Here is a 19853-nt window from a genome sequence, read left to right as displayed (position 1 = left end):
ACCCTGCCCCCATCCTGAGCACCTTCTGGGCTTCCCTGCACCAGACACAGGACGCTGGCTCTCCCTGGCGTGTAGCAGATTTTATTGCATACGTGGCACAGGCAGCATGGATAAGGCCAGGCATGGCACTCTGGGTGGCTCTCTTCCTCTTCAGCTCTGATCTCAAAGCCCTGGCCAGTGTGGGTAGGTGTACAGGGCTGGTCTCTATGATACTTTGATCAGTGGCGGGCCTGCCCAGGCATGGGGGCCTGAGGCCATAGCCCAGAGGGGCTGGAATGATAAAAAATCCTCCTCCTGGAGAGTTCTGCTTCCTGGGATTCCTCAGGGCTGAAGTACTAGCCCAGCACCATCATGGCCTCATCTTCAGTGATAGTAGCTGAGTCCCCCTCCTCTTCAGGGCCCATCATGGATAAAGGCCCTGGGGGCCGGTGCTGGAAGAGGGCTGCCCGGTTCTGCTGCTCACCCTTCTTCACCCAGTGTCCATAGAGCCGGAAGGCACAGCTGTCAATGAGGCGCCGCACTGGCCGCAGCGCATAAGGGTCCCTCAACAGTGCACTCTTGGTCAGCGGCCGTACACGGTGGGTGCTTAAGGCCACCCGTCCAGCAGCCAGCACTGTCCACACTGCCACCTGGGAAAGGGGGCAGTGTGAGCTCCACGGGCACATCCACCAAAAGAAAAATCATGGGACAGAGGAGCAGGCCCACACCCGGACACTCTCAGGCTTACCCGGAACCGCTGGCGGGGGCTGAGGTTCCAGGGTTGGCTGCCTTCACAGCGCTCAAAGAATGGGTGCTGTAGGGCTTGCTCAGCTGTCAGGCGCTCCTCAGGATCTACCTGCAGCAGCCTCGAGATCTACGGGAAATGCCAGAGCATGAAGGGCAGCTCTTGGGCCTCCCTCCTTGCCCTCTCATGGCCCCAGCTCACCAGGTCTTTCACAGTGTCAGAACGGTCATCCCACTCAGGTGAACTAAACTGGTACTGGCCCTCCATGATCATGCGTAACATCAGGATCTGGCGTCGGTGCCAGAATGGTGGCGAGCCAGCCAGGAGTGTGAACAAGATCACCCCACAGGCCCAGCTGAGAAAGAGACCACAGTCAGGGAGGACTAGGTGAGCGAATGTGTTGAAGGACATTACACAAAGGAGGAGGGAAGGGGGAGACCAGAAACTCACAGATCGACCTCCTTGCCGTAGCCTGGGTGGGTTTCATCCATGGAGCACTTAAGGATCTCTGGTGCTAGATACCCTGGAGTCCCACACAACTCTGGGGAGAGAGGCCTGAGATTGATGGGATGTCACAGCCCCCTCAAGGACCCTTAACACCAGACCTCTGCTGGAGCCTCAACACCACCAGAGCCCCACGTGTTCCCATTCTGCTCCTGCCTGCCTTCTGCGAAGTCTCGGTATTAGACCCTAGCCCTGCTGAACAATTCAAGGACCCACCAAGGCTCCTGGTGGCCTTCCTGGGAAAACCCGATTTTTAGATTGACTTAAAGGTGCTATCCAACTGTATCACTTGCCTCCCCCAACCCTCCAGCCAACCCAATCCTCACACAACTTTTTACCACGTTTTTACATATATACACACATAGAAAACAAAACTTAAATCTTTTCTGCATTCCTTTCTGCCCAAATCTATTCCTCCTCCTATAATCTCTACTGCAGTTAGTGGAACCACCACTCAACCAAGGGGAATGAGTAGGAATATGGGATTTCTTAAGGCACATTCTGGGTAAATTGTTTGTTTAAAACCCTTCCCTGGCTTCCCATCATGGCCTCAGGATCAAGTCTAGACTCCTACAGCACAGAGCCCTCCATGACTTGATCTAAGCCTGTATTTTTAGTTTCTTCTGGCACCAAGTCTTCCATCTCAGCAATTTCCAAACTGTGATCCATGGCACACTTCGAAGAGATCTTAATAGGCCTGAATTGAGAAACTGAATTTCTCTGGGGAAATTCATTCCAAGTCAAACTATTTACTGAACGCCTACCATGTGCCAAGCACCACACTAGACACAGTGGCGAATTTGATGTGCCCTTACCAAGCTCACCACCTACCAGAAAGCAAACAAATAACAGAGTAAGACATGTATCATGAAGTGGGGGAGATATAAGAGCAAAAACCAAGGGCTCTAACCTGACATAGAACTTTAAAGTAAAAGCTGAATTATCCAAGCCAAGGGAGAGGCTGGAGTGGGCAGGGGCAAAAATGATGCAGAATAGGGAAGTGTATGTGGCAGCCCAAAGGGACACAAAGCACAGCATCTGGAAGATGTGTAAGTCCACAGATTAAGACCATGAACTCTGGAGTCATACTGCCCAAGTTCAAATCACACCTATGTGACCTTGGGCAAGTCACCTCACCTCATTAAGCCCACTTATAAAATAGAGACACAAATACTATTTCAGAGCTGTTGAGAGGATCTAGAGAAATAAGCCATGTAGACTCAGCGTGGTGCCTTACTCACAATAAGTGCCCAGTGAATGTTAGCTATTAGTAAGTCCAATGCAGAGCCACTGAAGGAGAGGAAGTAGTATATTAAAGGCTCTGAGGAGTCTCACAGTTGAACTTTGTTTAGTTTTCCACTTGCACTAGAAATGGTTTTCACAACAAATGTGTGGGCACGAGGTGAGAAGGGCTGTCGCGCCACACCAGGCTCCTCACAGCACCTAAGCAGCACACTGTGGACCTGCCTCTGCCAGACCCCAAAGGCACAGCTGAGCCCTGCTATCCCTCGCCCCCTCTTTTTCCTCATGTGACAAGCCCAGCCTCCCCAGGCCGAGGTCCGAGCCCCTTCCTCTGTGGGTCCCTACAGCTGAATCAGGTACTCCTTCCTGGCTTCCTGGCATGGCCCCTTGCCTGCTGCGTGCCATGATCTGCTCACTTGTCTGCCTCCAGGTCAGGAAGCCCACACTGATTTGCACACGAGGCTCTGCACCCAGTGGGGACCTGGCAAGTGCTCACTGACCTTCCTTTCCTTGGTACTTGGGACCCAGTTCTCAGACCCAGCCAACCAGCCCCAGGCCTGAGCCTCTTTCCCTCCCAAGCCTCTCAGGGTACCAGGTCCCCTCACCTCGAAGCTTCTCGTCAGGTTCCAAGTGGCAGGAGAACCCAAAATCTGACAGTCGGATCTGCATATTGTCATCTAGGAGAATATTCTCAGGCTTCAGGTCTCGGTGTACAATGTTGTTGGCGTGGAGAAAGCTCACTGCTTCCAGCAGAGACCTCATGATGGACCTGAGGGAGGCACAGTCTCCTTTGCTTCTCCCTGTCCCGCCCCACCCCCTGCTCATCCCAGGGGTTGCAGGCTCACCCATTACCTGGTTTCCTTTTCTGAGAGGGCCACCTTCTCTGTGAGATAGTCAAACAGCTCTCCCTTCCGCATCCTAAGGGATAGGAGGGGTTGGGAGATAGGCGCACCTCACAGTGGCGGCTGAGAAAAGAAGCCAGTGCTCACAGAAAATACCACGGAAGAGGCCAGTAAAGAGATCCCTCTGTAGACAAATGAAAGGGTCTCGAGACAGAGCACTCCAAGAGTGAACCGGGTGTCAGGGGCACTTTGGCCCAATGGGTTGGCCGTCGAAATATCTGCACTGTGCCACAAGGGGGCTATTTTAGCAAGAATAAGTGCCTTATGATAATAATCATTTACAGGAAGTCTGTGTTATCTGAGAATACACTCACAAAACGCCTTCTGAAGTGAATCTATTTAGACCACGGATCAAAATTTTCCAGTTAATAGTAGCAAGAAAGTTGAATGGGACTTTACTTTGAATTTTGCTTATTTTATCTTGTCTTTTAAAACTGAGGTTATAATTGCAACTCTGCATCAATCCTTGAAATAAAGCACACACCAGGTTCTGCAAAGTTGCATGTGGTGTAACAGACACTTCCCACTTCCCCTCGACTTTTGCAGAGGGTCATTTCTTGTCTGAAGACTTTGTAAATTTCTTCCAAGGGCCTCTCTTAAACATCTGGTATCCAAACCATTCTCTTTTGAAGTACCTTTGCAACTGGTTTGCATTATAGCACTGTATAATATCTGACATTCAGCTTTAGACCGACCAGAAAAAGAACTGATGGGCAGACAGAGACTCCAGTGGAGGGTGTTAAACACTGGGAGACTGGTGAGGGAGAGTCTATTTACATGTGGTCAGCTCACGAATAAACACTCTCCTCCTAAAACAGGGTCTCATGAAGACCCTTTGTACTTAGCTGGTTACTATGACTCTTGAAGAACTTGCCTCAATCTGGGCACCTAGGAGAAGGGCCAGAGCCCTGAGCTGGCAGGCAGGTCTGAGCGGGAGGAGAGGAAGGTGTGAGCAGGGTGGTCTTCAGCCCACTGTGCTGTAAGGCTGTGGCCATGCATGGAGGTGAGGAGGAGGCTTCTTGATTGGGGCTGGGAGATACTCACAGGTCAAACACCAGGAACATGAAGCTAGAAGACTCGTAGGAATCGATGAGAGTGACTGGGGAAAGAGGCAGAAAGGCAGAGAGACAGAGATGGAAAGGAGCAGATGCACATTAAAGGGCCTTTTCCACCCTGAGGCAGCAGTGGGCTGTTACTGGGAAGGAAGGAGAACCAAAGGAGGCAGTAGGGACCCAAAGGCTGGCCACACTTTGAGGTGCAGCGGAGCCAGGACTAAGGGAGCAGAGGCATGGAGGCAGTGCTGGGGGAAGTGGGCTGTGGGCAGGGCTAACAGGAGCAGGGAATGCAGCCTCACTGATGTGGGGGTGGCCGGCGACCTGGCGAAGGATGTGTGTCTCTCGCCGCGTGGCTTCTCGCACCTCCTCCAGCTGCTCAGGACTCAGCCGCTCAGCTGTCACCTCCATGATCTTCACCGCAAACTCCCGGCCAGTAACTCGATGAACGCAACGGCGGACTACAGAGCTCACTCCTCTGCCAGAGTCAGACAACGCGCAAGTCAGGGCCTCCTGCTCTCTCATTTCCATGCAGAGTAGGGCCTTGGCAGCCTCACACCCACTACGCCAGACTCTGGAAACCCATTTAGACAACAGGGTGAACTCCCAAGGAGCTCACCCTGGCCTGCAGGAGCTTCACAGCAGCATCAGCAAGCAACCTGGGTATCCAGCAATGTGCAACACAAAGCTCATAAGGCAGGCAGGCAGGGGTCCTGGGTTCCAGTCTCTGCCACTCCCTCCATGGGTGAGCCTAGGCACTGGGCCCCAGAACCTGCCCCTTGCCCTAGAACCCCACAAGGAGAAAGTGGGAAGGCTTCCTCCAGATTTTACCCACTTCCACGGTTACCCCATCTAAATCCCAAAGTTCCCCTACAATACCTCAAGCGAAGGAGGCTCCAAATAAATACTGGGCCACTGACCAGAAGACCAAAGTTGAGAAGTAGGAGATCTTGGTTTAGGCCCCAAATCTGTCACTAATTAACCTCCAAGTGACCCACTGACATAAGGTCTCTGGGCTTCCACTTCACCTGCTCTGAAACGTAGCCAACAATATCTTGAAGGGATGCTGAAAGGCGTTAATGAGGTAGAGAGAGGAAAGCCCATTTGGCTTTGTAAAGACAAAGTCCTAGGGAATTCCATGTGGTCCAGTGGTTAGGACTCCACTCTTCCACTGCAGAGGGCTCGGGTTCGATCCCTGGTCGGGGAACTAAGATTACACAAGCCGCATGGCACGGCCGAAAAAAAGACAAAGTCCTAGACAGGGATTTCCTTGCTTGGCTCTGTCACCAACTCCGTGTGACCCTACAAGTATTTCAGGCTAAGGTGAAAATCTCTCCAGGATCTGACCTCATACCACATTTCGCATGCTGGTTCCCTGGATGCCATTCACATAACCTCACTGCCGTGCTCCCAGGGCCTCCTTGCCTTTATATAACTCCTTTTGCTGGAAATGCCTGTCATCCACATCTCTGGTTCAATCAGTGGATGCAAACCATTGACCCTCCAGGCAAACACAGCCCACAGATATATTACACTGTGGTCAGTGCATTGTTATTTACAAATCTGAATTCACATATCTTAGCTGGAACAAGAACGCTCCAGCTGCCACAATGCTCACCACTTCCTACTCTTTTTTTTTTTTTTTTGCAGTACGCGGGCCTCTCACTGTTGTGGCCTCTCCCGTTGTGGAGCATAGGCTCCGGACGCGGACGCGCAGGCTCAGCGGCCATGGCTCACGGGCCCAGCTGCTCCGCGGCATGTGGGATCTTCTCAGACTGGGGCACGAACCCGCGTCCCCTGCATCGGCAGGCGGACTCTCAACCACTGCGCCACCAGGGAAGCCCACCACTTCCTACTCTTTTACTCTTGGCCACTTCACAGTTTTCATTTTCTGCCCAACTACTAAGGGCACCTGAGTTCGAGGTCCCTGGTCTAATTATTACTCATCTTTTAATGAACCTCTGAGAATTTGTGGAAAGCTGGAGACCTCTGCCACATATATCCAACATTTTTATTATTTCAGGGCGGCGGGGGTGGTCAAAGATCCTTTGAAGCCATAAAGCAAAGAATCCCCGCTTTAAGGCCCAAAATGAATGCTGCGTCTACCAATTCTTTGTTTATTCTCCAGGAGGGAGGGACCACTCCCTTCCCTGGTATCCTATAGCATGTTAACTGTAGGAGCATTCCCCTTTTTTTCTTTTCTTAATTAATTTATTTATTCTTTTTTTTTTTTTTTTTTTGGCTGCATTGGGTCTTCGTTGCTATGCGCGAAGTTCTCTAGTTGAGGTGAGCGGGGGCTACTCTTCATTGCGGTGCGCGGGCTTCTCACCGCAGTAGCTTCTCTTGTTGCGGAGCATGGGCTCTAGGCAGGCGGGCTTCAGTAGCTGTGGCTCGCGGGCTCTAGAGAGCAGGCTCAGTAGTTGTGGCGCATGGGCTTAGTTGCTCCTTGGCACATGGGATCTTCCCGGACCAGGGCTCGAACCCATGTCCCCTGCATTGGCAGGTGGATTCTCAACCACTGCGCCACCAGGGAAGCCCCTACCTGTAGGAGCATTCCCTTTTAATTAAGCCTTCCTACTATGTGTCATGACTATCTACATGGGAAACCTGGGTGTTCAGACGCAAAGTCCAAACTCTTCCTACTGATGCACCCCAGTACCTTGTTCTCTGCCCACCCCTTAAATGTTAAGACTTCCCCAGGATCCCATCCTTGGCCCTGTTCTCAGGCTATATACACTCTCAGTAATCTTATCCACCTCCACGACTTCAACATTCATGCCGAGATGTCTACCCCACCCCCCCTGCCTTTTTTTTTTTTTTTATTTTTGGCTGCACCACACAGCTTGCGAGATCTCAGTTCCTCGACCAGGGATTGAACTCGGACCATGGCAGTGAAAGCCCGGAAACCTAACCACTAGGCCACCAGGGAACTCCCCTAGATGTCAGGCCAACACATCTTACTGAATAAATTGCTTCCCAAGGGTCCTAGAGACCTCTCACTGTCATCATGACCACTGAACACTTCATCTTCCCAACACTAGCTCCTCAATTCCTGATCTCAGTTAATAGCAATGCCATTCAATCCGACTCCCAAACTAGAAACCCTGGTGCCATTCTTGGCGTCGCCCTCTCCTTCACAATCTACAACATCCAACCAGTCCAGCCCATCCTGTATTATCTCTCAAATCTGTTTCCTAGTACTCCAACCCCACCACCACAATGGCCTCCTAACTGATCTCCCTGCTGCTAATCTCAACCACTGCCACCCATCTGCCACACTGCTTTGAGAACTAGCTTCTTAAAACAGCCCCAATCGTGTCATTCACTGCTTAAAAACTTCCCTGTTTAAATTCTTTACTAAGTTCTGTGTCCCCTCATTCCTCAGCAGTACCCCTAAAGCAACTGTCCTCTTTTTAAATGATACCTAATACTTTCAACCTTACAGTTACCTGTGGAATGCATTCAAAATTCTTGTTTTCTTTCCATACTGCCTCCCTATTAATTACAAGATAAAAATCAAATCCAAATTCCTTCATCTGTCACTCAAGGCCTTCACGAACTTCTTAGTCTCTTTTCAGCCTCATCCCTGGCTATAACCCTGCTCTTCAACCTTTGTTTCATGACTTATAACTTGTCACCAATTTCCAGAATGTGTCAAGCTCTTTTAAAGCTTCAGGTCTGAAATTGGTACTCTGGAAAAAGTAATTTAGTTAGAGTGTGCAGGAAAAACAAGAGGGAAAAGGTAGAAGAGAGAGACGAGGGATGATGCTACCACAGTAATCTTGGAATGAAATGATAAGGACCCTACTCTCTGATCTGCCTTCTTCAAAACTGGTCCTTCTGTGCCCTTGGCAGTGGAACCACTGTTTTTACCTAAGGGCTCTTCCTAGCCTCAGTGCATCTTCCCTCACCTGGTCCTGAAACCTTGTAGCATCTCAGGACTTGGATCTCAGCTCTCTTCTTTTCCCAATATTCTCTCTTCCCTGTGACCTCCAACCAGACCCAGGAGTTTTGTTTTGTTTTTTTTAATTTTGGTCACGCCATGCGCGGCATGTGGGATCTTAGTCCCCTGACCAGGGATCAAATCCATGCCCCCTTCAGTGGAAGCACAGAGTCCTAACCACTAGACCGCAGGGAATTCCCCCCAGGGGCTTTAAATACCAACTATGTGCAAATGCTTCCTGCTACGCTGTCTCAAGCCTTGATTTCTCTCCAGAATTCCTGATTCCAACAACCTTTTTGACATCTCCATGTGCTATCTAAAAGGAGTCTGAACAAATCTAACGGTCACACCACCATTGGATTTCCTGGCCTCAGCAGCATGTGTCACAGCAGACCATGCCAACCTTCCAGAAACATACTCTTCCTTTTTTTTAAAGTTGGTGGGTTTTTAAAAAAAATAATTTATTAATTTAGTTTTGGCTGCATTGGGTCTTCGTTGCTGCGCGCGGGCTTTCTCTAGTTGCAGCAAGCGGAGGGGGGGGGGGGCTACTCTTCGTTGCGGTGCGCGGGCTTTTCACTGCCGTGCCTTCTCTTGTTGTGGAGCACGGGCTCTAGGCACACGGGCTTCAGTAGTTGTGGCATGTGGGCTCAGCAGTTGTGGCTCACGGGCTCTAGAATGCAGGCTCAGTAGTTGTGGCGCACGGGCTTCATTGCTCTGTGGCATATGGGATCTTCCTGGACCAGGGATTGAACCCATGTCCCCTGCACTGGCAGGGAGATTCTTAACCACTAAACACCAGGGAAGTCCCAAACATACTCTTGTGTTTTTCTTTCTAACTCACAGATGGCATCTCTATAGTTTCCCTTGCTGGCTCCTCCTTCTCTAACTCTTTAATGGTGACATGCCCCACAGTCTGAGCCTAGGTCTCTTTCACTACTTCACATTTCTCTTGCCAACTACTATCTATATGCTGATGCCTCCCAAGTTAACAGCTCTAGCCCAGCGCTCTTGCTTGAGTTCCAGACTCACATGCCCACTGGACAGCTCCAGTTGGTGGAACTCTTGACTTGCTCACACCTCCCTCCAGACTGATCTTCCCCAGTCTTCTTCATTTCAGTAAATGGTACTCAAGCACTCAAATCCAAACCTTAGAATTTATTCTTGTTTTCTTCCCTTTCCCTTGTGGTCCATATCCAATCCTTCAGGAAATTGTATCAAGTCTCCCTTCAAGCCATCACCTAAATTATCCACTTCTCTCCATCTCTACCACTACCACTCTATTCTAAACCATCACCATCTCTAGCCTGAATGAATCAATAGCTTCCTAGCTGGTCTCTATGCTTCCATTCTTGCCCCTCTCCTATCTACTCTCCACATAAGAGCCAGAATGATCTTTTTTAAATGTAGCAACACACCTGTATTAAGCACTCACCATGTGCCAGGATGTGTCCTAAGAGTACCATATTAACTCTTTCTGTCCTCACAGCAACCTACAAGGTAGGCTCTTTTTTTAATTCTCTCATTTACAATGGAGACACTTTGGGGCATAGAAAGGTTAAGTTCCTAGGCCCCAAATCACAGAAATGTAAATCAGACCATATTACTACCCTACTGGAAACCACCAGTATCACCAGAGTAAACTTTACATTCCTTACCCTAGGGAATTCCCTGGCAGTCCAGTGGTTAAGACTTTGCCTTCCAATGCAGGGGGTGCGGGTTCGATCCCTGGGGAGCTAGGATCCCACGTGCCTTGCGGCCAAAAAACCAAAACATAAAACAGAAGCAATATTGTAACAATCAGTAAACAATTTAAAGATGGTCCGCATCAAAAAAAATCTTAAAAAAAAAATTCCTGGAACTTCACTGGTAGCGCAGTGGTTAAGAATCCGCCTGCCAATGCAGGGGACACAGGTTCGAGCCCTGGTCCAGGAAGACCCCACATGCCGTGGAGCAACTGGGCCCGTGCACCACAACTACTGAGCCTGCGCTCTAGAGCCCACAAGCCACAACTACTGAAGCCCAGGTGCCTATAGCCTGTGCTCCGCAACAAGGGAAGCCACCGCGATGAGAAGCCCGTGCACCGCAACGAAGAGTAGCCCCCACTCGCCGCAACTAGAGAAAAGCCCGAGGCAGCAACGAAGACCCAACACAGCCAAAAATAAATAATAAATAAATAAATAAATTTATTTTTTAAAAAATTCCTTATCCTGGCCCAAGGCTCTACATAATCCAACCTCTATTTACCTCTCCAACTTAATTTCCTCCACCTTTTCCCACTCTTACAACATTCTAGTCACTATGATCTTCTGTCTGTTGCTTGAATAGGCCCTTTCCTATGCTGAGCCTTTGAACACGGCAGTTCCCTCTGCCCGGAATATATCCTGCCTCAGCTCATGACCTGTTCATTCTCATCGTCCAAGTCTCAGCTCCATTAATTACTCTTGTTCCACCCTATTTATTTTCTCCCTAGCACTTACAATGAACTTTAACTTGTTTTCGTGTCTATTGTCTCTCTCTACCACTGGAACATAAACTCCAGGAGAACAGAAATCTTGTAAGATGTTAAGGTGTGGGTCTTACATCTCCAGTGCCTAGCACAGTGCACCCAGCACATTGTACATGCTTAGGAAACCTTGATGAATAAATGTATCGGCCACTGCCTCTACAGGTGACGGCTTCCTTCTATTTGGTGTGTGCTGAACTCCTACTCATCCTTCAAGACCCAAATATCACCACTTCTGGGAAGATGTGGTTTTCTGAGACCCAGCAGCACTTTTTACACAGCCTGATACTTTTTATATGTTCATGTGTCTCCTTCAGTCACATCACTTGGGAGTACCTCCAAGGCATAAACATCTCTTCTACACTCCCCATGTTTATCTTTGTGTCTGGCACCCAGTAGGTGCTTGAATTATGTTTGTTGAACACATAAATGAATGAATTCGTGAAAAAATGGGGGTTGACCCAGAGTAAGAGTCTAGTCACCAAATGTTCCTCCACTCACCACTGACCCTTCTCATTTAGAACTCTTCAGCCCTCAGAGGGAACTGTGTACCCTGGCTAGGACCTGACCTCTCTGGACCTCTGTTTCCCTGCCGTGGGCTCACCTGCCAATGACGTCCTTAGGGTCGTACTTCTGGTAAAACTCCTTGGCCGCAGCCCAGTCGGGCAGCTCATCCTCCGGCCCCACGTCTAGCGTCATTTTGAAGTAGGTGGGGGCCTGTGTGGAGGAAACGGAGGGCAGTGAAGGCAGGGAGGCCCACAGGCTCTGAGAAGACGAACATCGCGGCTCGCAGAGGCGCAGCCCTTGCGGCTGGGGAGCCAGGATCCTGTGGGATGGGGACGGGGTGGGGGAAGGACAGGGACTAGGGAGACCCCACGAAAGGGCCTTAGGGGTCGGGACGGGATGGCAAGGCAGGGAGGGGGGCGGGGGAGAGGAAGGGAAAAGGTGCGGAGGAAGAGGGGAAGGGGCAGTCGGGCTGGTGGCTGTTGCTGCGCAGGCGCACTTGGGCGGGCGCTGGGAGAGGGCGCGGGGTCTCGCGCGGGCTCACCCGCGGGGGCGGGGAGAGAAGTCAGAGTCGACGCGATGCCTCCTTGTCGCCGGGTTCGCCTCTAGTCCCTTACCTTATCCACAGGCAGTGCCGGCGACGACCTCAGGCCCCGCCCCCATTCTGTCCGCCAATGGCCAGCGCCACCCGAAGACTGAGGTTCAAAAACCCTTCCGATTGGAAACTGGTAGTCCAATAAGAAGCCGAGAGTCCCGAGGCTGGCGCGGGAGTTGGAGCTCGGAGTTACCTGAGGTTGCGACGCTAGGGCGGGGCTTCAGATACGGCCAATCAGGGCACGGCATCTGCTGGGGCCAGCAGGGGGCGGAGCTTATTGACCAGTGGGGCTGGAGGCCTGGAACGGGACCCGGAAGTTAGATTTACCGGTAAGTGTGACCTCCGGGTACCTGGGACGCGGGACTCGCTGCGCCTTCGACTCCCGGACTTGGGCATGGTCCCCTCAGTCTCTCAGAATCCCTATCTCAATTCGGCTTTTAAAAATATTAGCAGCCTAGTCCAAAGCGCCTGCTTTGAGGGGCAGAGCATGCAGCTTGGACCTCAACTTGGCTACTTGGTACGAACTTGTACGAGCCACGGCCCGTCAGGCAGAAGAGGCTTTGTCGTCCTGTGGCTGCTCCGACTCTTGAATACCTCCAAAGCCCTAGTGCTCACCATCTGGGGTTATACATTTTCCCAGTCTTCCACTACCACCTCCCGAAAGCCTTGGGGAATATCACACTTTGTTCGAAGCCTACCAGTTTATGAGATTCTGCCAGGAGCGACTCACTTCATAAATATTCTCAGTGCACAGCTCAACCCTGGCATTCACTTACTCATTCAACAAATATTTGTTGAGCGTCTAAGAGTTAGACTAATAGCAATGAAAAAAAATAAGGTCCCTGCCCTTGTGGAGGTTGTGTTCCAGGAGGCAGAGAATGAATTCATTTAATCTTCTATCTTAGAAATGTCACTTTGGGATTGCAAGCATGTAAGAGGAGAAAAACGAATCCAAGTAACTTTTTAACAGAGTACTTTGACCTTATACCATTAATCTAAAGACAAAATAGTTGCAAAGAAATCTTGTACTTAGTAGACTTGTTGTTTGGTAGCATAATGGGATAATTATTTTGAAATTGAGCAAGTCAATAAAGATTGATGTAGTTGGCGGCCTAGATTCTTACTGTGGGAATATGGAATTTGGAATAGGGAAAGGAGAGCACCTTATGATTGATTGAAATTGGAGGTATGATTTTAAGAAATGACTTAAGATAGATAAAATTCGGTATTTTCTAGCTCTAACCTCTGAAAGGGCCTAGAAGCAATAATGTCCCAGTAGAGTGAGCATAGCTAGTGTCTAGATACTGATTTCAAAGTAACAGTCCTCAATAAAAGAAACCAGGGCTCCTTGGGAGAAATGGCCAATTCCCAGGCTGGAGCAGAGAAAGTACAAGATGAGCCTGGAATAATTTGTGCCAGAAAGCAAGTGAAGTAAGATGGGGACTTAAACACAAGAACCAGGTTGAAATCAGGGACAAAAAGGATAATGAGACTGAGAGGGCTATGAGGGAGCCTTCTGATGTACTAGAAATGTTCTATTCACCTAGGTGGTGATTACACAGGTGTGTTCGTGTAAAAACATTCACCATTCGGCACACATAAGATCTGTGTACTTTACTGTAGGTAAATTATACCTCAACAAAACAATTTAAGAAGGCTAATGACAGTAATGGGTATAACAAATTGAATTTAAAAACAATCTGAGACCATACTGACACTAAAAATTGTAAATAAATAAATGAAAGAGAAAAAGACCTTTATAGTAGAATGCCAACTAATAAGTATAGAAAGAATGATAAAGTTAAAACATCAACATTTTGTAAGCCTCAGAATAACTGACTTGGGCAAAATGGACATTAAAGTTACTGGTAAAAATTTGCTGAGGTATTTATACAGGTAACTTTTTTTTTTGGTAAATTTATTTATTTTATTTTTGTCTGCATTGGGTCTTCGTTGCTGCGCACGGGCTTTCTCTGGTTGTGGTGAGCAGGGGCTACTCTTCGTTGCGGTGCGTGGGCTTCACACTGTGGTGGCTTCTCTTGTTGCAGAGCATGGACTCTAGGCTTGCAGGCTTCAGTAGTTGCAGCACGCAGGCTCAGTAGTTGTGGCGCACGGGCTTAGTTGCTCCGCGGCATGTGGGATCTTCCCAGACCAGGGCTTGAACCCGTGTCCCCTGCATTGGCAGGCGGATTCTTAAGCACTGCACCACCAGGGAAGTCCCTATACAGATAACTTTTTAATTACAAAGGAAAAAAAGTATCTTTACCTCTGCAGAAATCTGACAGACACTACCTTAAAATCAAGTTGTCAATGTTACCTCCACCAGTAAAAGGGCAAATTGACATATGCCTCTCGATGTGATGTATTGAGGACATACAGCTTATGTAATATTTTAGCCAAAAATGCATAACCTGAATTCAGTCATAAGAACCCAAACTGAGAGACATTCTACAAATGGCCTCACCTCAAAAATGTCATGAAAGACAAAAAAAGAAAGGATGAGGACCTACTAAAAATTGAAGAATGCTAAAGAGATATGACAAACTAAATGCAGTAAGTGTTCCCACACTGGACCCTAAAGCAGAAATTGCTATACAGGACATTATTGGGACAACTGGCAAGTTTGAATATGGACTATATATTAGAAGATAATATTGTACTGATGTTAACTTCTCTGAATTATATAATTGTATTGTAGTTATGTGAGAGAATATCCTTGTTCTTAGGAGATATAGATCATGAGGTATTTAGAGATGAAGGGCCTTCAACTTACCCTCAAATGATTCAGCAGTAACAATTACGTATATTTAGAAAGATATAAAGCAAATGTGGTGAAGTTAAACATTATAAATCTAGGTAAGAGTACACATGAGTTATTGTTATTGTACTGTTATTGTTCTATAGATTTGAAATTTTTTCAAAATAAGGAGTTAAAAAATAGCAAGACCTCATGTAATCAGTTTGGGGAAATGGGATATTCTAGTAAACTGAAGCTGCTAATTAATCAAATACTAGCTTTAAAAATTTTTTGTAAAAAATCTCTCTAAAATGAGTTATCCTGATGCCCAGGCAGCACCTCACACAAATTAAATCAGAATCTCGGGGGGGTGGGTGGTAAAGCTCAGGCATAAGTTACTTTTTAAGGCTCCCCAGGAGGTTCCATTGTGAAGTCAAGGTTCAGAACCACTGCTGTTTATATGGCTTCTACCCATTGTTGTAGTTCTAACCTCTGGACCAACAATGGATTCCCTTCACTTTTCCTTCCTGAAACACTCTGGAACACTGAAAACAACCATCATGTGCCCCTCCTTCCCCTTTAATCTTCATTGTGCAACATCTCTAATTCCTTTAGGTGCTCTGTTGGTCTCTCTGCTGGTGAAATCACCCCAAAATTTCATTCCCAGGGTACATGTACTTCAAAGAACATGTACAAGAATGTCCAAAGCAGCATGATTCATAATATCCTAATGGGAAACATTCCAAAAGTCCACTAACAGAAAATTGGTAAATTGTAATATAGTCATATAATGGAATACTATACAGTAATGAAAACTACAGCTACACCAAATATTGATCAATCTCACAAGCAATGTTAAGTAAAAGAAGCAAGACATAAAAAGAATACATATGATTCCATTTATATAGTGTTCAAATGCAGGCAAAACTAAACTACATTGTTAGAAGTCAGAATACTTGTGGGTAACAAACAGAAAGTTACCTGTGGGAAGAAACGAAGGTGTAGTGATTGGGAGGAGTATAAAGGAGGCTTTGGAGTGCTGGCAATGTTAAATTGGTTACATTGACTGAATGGTGGTTTTTCAGATGTTTTCTTTGTGTTAACTTATTGAGCTGTCTATTCTGTTTTGGATATTTTGCTTTGTGTACCTCACAATTTTAAAAATGTTTAAAATATTATCACAAGGCCCAAGATAAAGGATATGAAAATTCATCATAATCATACAAGTTTCTACATACAGGGTGGTGGTTGCTATTATCCAATCCTTTCACTCCTCTCTCAGCTCTGGAACTAACTGTCTAGGTTGAATTCCAGCTCTGCCACTTACTAGCTTTGTGACCTTGGATAATCTGTGCCTGTTTCCTCAACTATAAAATAAAAACAGTAGTACCTACTATTGAGTGATTTTGAGGACTGAAGAAATTAAGAAATATAAAATGCTTAGCACACAGCCTGGAATATAGTAAGCACTCAATAACTAGTAGCTGCTGCTACGACTTTTCCTCTGTGGCCTAAGGGTCTCTGTTGATAGGTAAGGGAGAAGTTTGGGTCTTTCCAAGAAGGGAAACTTCCAGAAGAAGAAGGAAAAGGGGGAAAAAAATCCTTTCCTCCTCTTGAAGCCCCTAGGTAAGGGGAGATGCAGGCTTCTCCCATCAGTCAGATGTCCAGTCTGGCTCTCACTAAGGGCCCAGGGAAAAGCAGGGGAAGAACAATTAGACAGGAGCATTTCGCCACTAAAAAAGACTTTTATTACAAAACAAATACTAATAAAATCAGGCCTGGGCTTCAATCCCACCTCCTAGAGGCCCCTAGGATGGAGGAGATTGGGGGGAATAGGGGATGGTGGGCACTGAAAGAACAGAGCAGGCTGACCTCCCCTCATCAGTCTCAGCTGCTGCCTCTCTCTTCCAAAGCCCTTTGAGAGAGGCACCATCCTTCCAGCCAGGAAGTACCATTGTTGGCACCAGACCCTAGCAATGCCGCATTGCAGGATTCAGGATGTCTCGGCTGACTCTCAGCAAAGGCCAGCTAGGGTCACTCAGCCTGGGCGATGGCGTAGGAGAGCAGCCATAGAAGCAGCGGGCCCAGAACAAGGACAGCAAGCCAGACGGCAAAGCTGGCCAGGATGAACCTCCGGGCCCGGGCCCCCCAGTGCACTGCCTCCTCCAACCGGCCTGCCTTATGCCGCTCTTCCGCCTGTGGGGGCAGGTTTTTGGTTAGGTTCTCCCCCTGCTTCTGCCCCAAAATGCCCTCTGCCCCACTCCAATCCTACATCCTCGTCTTGGCTCAAAATCTCACACCCAAACCCTCCACCTCCCTTTCCAGTTTCTAACTCTCATGTCTCAACCGCAAAGTAAGGTACCCACTCTGCTCTGCCTCCTTTTCAGGATGGCTTTTGTTTTGCTCAGAAGATCACATATGGAAAAATACTTTTCATTTTATTCCCCATTCTTTTCTACTCATTTCAGATTCATTCAGAATTTGGAATTCTTGGCAAGAAACAGTGACCAATCTTGGAGTATTTCACTCATGTCGAACCAAACAACACTCCGTTCTCATTAGCCCAAAGAGCCTCCTCTTTTTCATTAAGGATTCTTTTTATGATTTTGCCCTAATGAAATCCAGAAATTATGATGATAAGAAAACAGTTTCTGATAAAAATACAGCTAGGGTCGAGGAAATTCCGAAAGGTACACATGAGGTTTCTGTTAGATGTTTTGAAATGGTGAAGCCCTCTCAAAAACTTCATAGCTTCTTCCGAACTCCTATAGATTGTTCTAGTTACTGCTCGGCTGCCCCGAGTCTTGCCCCTTCCCATTCATCCTCTTTATAGGCCTTGAGAGTGGACCTTAACTACAACACAAATCTGACCATGTCATTCTCCTTTGCAAAAATCCTTGAAAGGCTCCCCAGTACTTCCCAGATAAAGCTGAAACTCCTAAGCACAGCACTGGAGGCTCTTGGGAATCTAGATCCTCTGGCTTCATCTCTCACTGTTCCTTACTGGTTCATTCACGCTGAACTAATAGTCCAGGTTGCCTTTGTATAGGCTGCCTGTGCTCCCTTCGCCTGGAATGCGCTTTTACCCTTATTCACTCATCCTTTAAGATTACTTTCTTTTTACTCCCTTAGGATGCCTTTCCTGTTCACCTACTCTATTATACACATACATGTACTTACATACATATATATACACATACATAGCTCCTGGAATACACTGTGCTTCCTCTATCATAGTACTGATGAGCTGTATTCCATTAATAGTTACCCATTTTCACAGCCATCTCTTTTGCTAGACTGTGGGCCCTTTGACGGCAGGAACCATGTCTTATTCCTATTTCTGGCACCAGGCCCACAGCCAGGCTCTGGCAGGTACTTATTAACTGTTTGATCAATATAGATAGATCGGGTATACAGAACCATTGCCTTACTACACCCACACCCCTGCTTCCATAGGAATTGCTTTCCTCACCTTGATGGCAAACACAAGGGCCACGACTCCCAGGCAAGAGCAGCCACATATAATGCTAGTAGCTGCCAAGTAGCGGAGGCGGAGCGAGCAGCAGCGAATGGGGGATGGAGAACGAGCAGCTTCCGTGTTGCTCACCAAGCTCTCCACTGCCTTCTCCTCGTCCTCCATCACCTGTAGGCGATATAGTCAAGATACTTGTAAGCCCAACAACTGAACCCCTGGTAGAGTCTTGCTCAGATTCTACCCGCCTCTCTGATCATGTCATGGCCTAGTCGAACTCTCAGAAATGCTGCCTTACCTGGGGAATTCCCCTAGTGACTCATAGACTGAGAGGAAATGTGTGTCTGGAATCCTTTTTCCTCAGCCTAAGGTTCCCAGTCTTTAAAGGCAAGCTGGTGTCAATGTAGCATTATCTGTTTTACTTACTGTTTTGGCAAGTGGGGAAAAGCAAAATGACAGGTGCATGCTGAGAGGCAGTAGAAAAACACAGAATCTCAAAAACTGCTAGGAGTCTGAGACTACCCAATTCAGTGATTTTAAACTGTATTTCAAAGGGCCCTGAAGTTCCTTAGAGGCTGCCCTCAAATATTAAGGAGGAATCAGAGAATGGCATCCTAGGTCCTCTACTCCACTTTAAGGATATCAGCCATTTCATGTGAAAACACAGTGCTGGGGATGGGGGAAAGTAGGGGAAAAGTACCCATCTAAGCTCTCTTTGTAGCTGAGGAAACTCAACTTCAGAAACACCTCACCCTCCCCAAATCAGAGCCTCCCTTGCTATGCTGACTCCCTTCCACCTCCTCTCTCCATTTAACCCGGGTCATACAACACAATCAGATTAACACTGAGTCCGAATGACCTCATAAGCCACACAGAAACCTGCATAATGATGCCCTAATCATTTCTCATCTCCCTATTTCCCAAGCCCTCAGAGCCCTGGCATCAAACTGCCTTTCTACCTTCATCCCCAACCATTCCCCTTCACCCTAGACAAAATGAAAACATGTGCAGTTCTCAGAACACAAGTAACAAAGGATAGGAAAGGTTAAAAAGAAGAGGCAAGAGCCAAGAATGATATGTGCCACAAAGCTGCAGGAGAATGGATGTGAGGAAAGAACTGAGATGAGATAAACACAGTACAGTCATCAGGGGAGAACACAAGGAGAGGGTCCAGGGAATTGAGGTCAGAGAAAATGTAAAAACAAATGGGGACTCTTACCTGGCTATAGGCCTTGAGGAACTGTGAGTTTCGGCTCCTGCCTCAGGTTTGATTTGGCTTGGGTGGAGATGGAGCTGACTCAGGGCTCCAAGCCAAGCCCAGGGGTGGGGTTGAGTGGCCAGCCACCATCCGAAGAGCCCCAGAAGCTCGGAAGGGGGTGTGGCTGATTCAAACCAGTCTGGCTAGATGGAGTAACTGGAGGTAGAATGCCTGCCTTCTGGAAAGGGAGTGAAAGCACCTGAGCAAGAGGGATTAAAGCAGGGAAAAGTCTGAGGCATCAGATAGCTCCCAAGGAAAGTCCAGCAACCAAGGGAATAGAAGGGAGGAGAGGAAAAGTATGAGTCTGAATGACTTAAAATTGAAACTTTAGGGAAAGGTACCCTACCAGATAAGATTTGCCATTCTTCCCTCTTCTTGCATGGAGATTTCTGCCTCAAAGATACATAATTCTGAGTT

General features: G+C 47.7%; 2 protein-coding genes across 5 annotated transcripts; both read right to left on the bottom strand.

Annotated features, from left to right (window-relative positions):
* Positions 1-61: 61 nt before the first annotated feature.
* On the bottom strand, positions 62-12177 carry PHKG2 (phosphorylase kinase catalytic subunit gamma 2). 4 transcript variants are annotated; one of them, XM_049699510.1, is made up of 10 exons: positions 11992-12177; positions 11475-11587; positions 4727-4998; positions 4417-4471; positions 3323-3388; positions 3076-3239; positions 1175-1265; positions 926-1079; positions 728-853; positions 62-629 (listed from the first exon to the last, which is right to left on the bottom strand). In XM_049699510.1, the coding sequence occupies exons 2-10, from the start codon at positions 11567-11569 to the stop codon at positions 336-338; spliced, it is 1317 nt and encodes a 438-aa protein (XP_049555467.1). In that variant the 5' UTR covers positions 11570-11587; positions 11992-12177; the 3' UTR covers positions 62-335. The 4 variants fall into 4 exon arrangements, with proteins under 4 accessions (XP_049555467.1, XP_012388147.1, XP_033282085.1 ...); XM_012532693.3 differs by having other exon boundaries at positions 4727-4902; XM_033426194.2 differs by having other exon boundaries at positions 11919-12046.
* A 4254-nt stretch (positions 12178-16431) lies between these two features.
* On the bottom strand, positions 16432-19823 carry TMEM265 (transmembrane protein 265). The gene is made up of 3 exons (XM_004268705.4): positions 19398-19823; positions 18179-18349; positions 16432-16902 (listed from the first exon to the last, which is right to left on the bottom strand). The coding sequence occupies exons 2-3, from the start codon at positions 18344-18346 to the stop codon at positions 16741-16743; spliced, it is 330 nt and encodes a 109-aa protein (XP_004268753.1). The 5' UTR covers positions 18347-18349; positions 19398-19823; the 3' UTR covers positions 16432-16740.
* Between the last annotated feature and the right edge of the window lie 30 nt (positions 19824-19853).

This window comes from Orcinus orca, chromosome 16, assembly GCF_937001465.1.
Source record: "Orcinus orca chromosome 16, mOrcOrc1.1, whole genome shotgun sequence".
In the NCBI taxonomy this organism is placed as follows: Eukaryota; Metazoa; Chordata; class Mammalia; order Artiodactyla; family Delphinidae; genus Orcinus; species Orcinus orca.
Note: the sequence above shows the minus strand (reverse complement) of the source record. Positions and strands in the feature narration are given on the sequence as shown.

Coding starts and splice junctions, on each gene's coding strand:
- PHKG2 (XM_049699510.1), bottom strand. CDS start 11,569: ATGACGCTAGACGTGGGGCCGGAGGATGAGCTGCCCGACTGGGCTGCG. Junction 1,080..1,174: donor TACGGCAAGGAGGTCGATCT/GTGAGTTTCTGG, acceptor TCTCTTTCTCAG/CTGGGCCTGTGGGGTGATCT. Junction 854..925: donor CTGACACTGTGAAAGACCTG/GTGAGCTGGGGC, acceptor CATTTCCCGTAG/ATCTCGAGGCTGCTGCAGGT.
- TMEM265 (XM_004268705.4), bottom strand. CDS start 18,346: ATGGAGGACGAGGAGAAGGCAGTGGAGAGCTTGGTGAGCAACACGGAA. Junction 16,903..18,178: donor CCCTTGTGTTTGCCATCAAG/GTGAGGAAAGCA, acceptor CTGCCCCCACAG/GCGGAAGAGCGGCATAAGGC.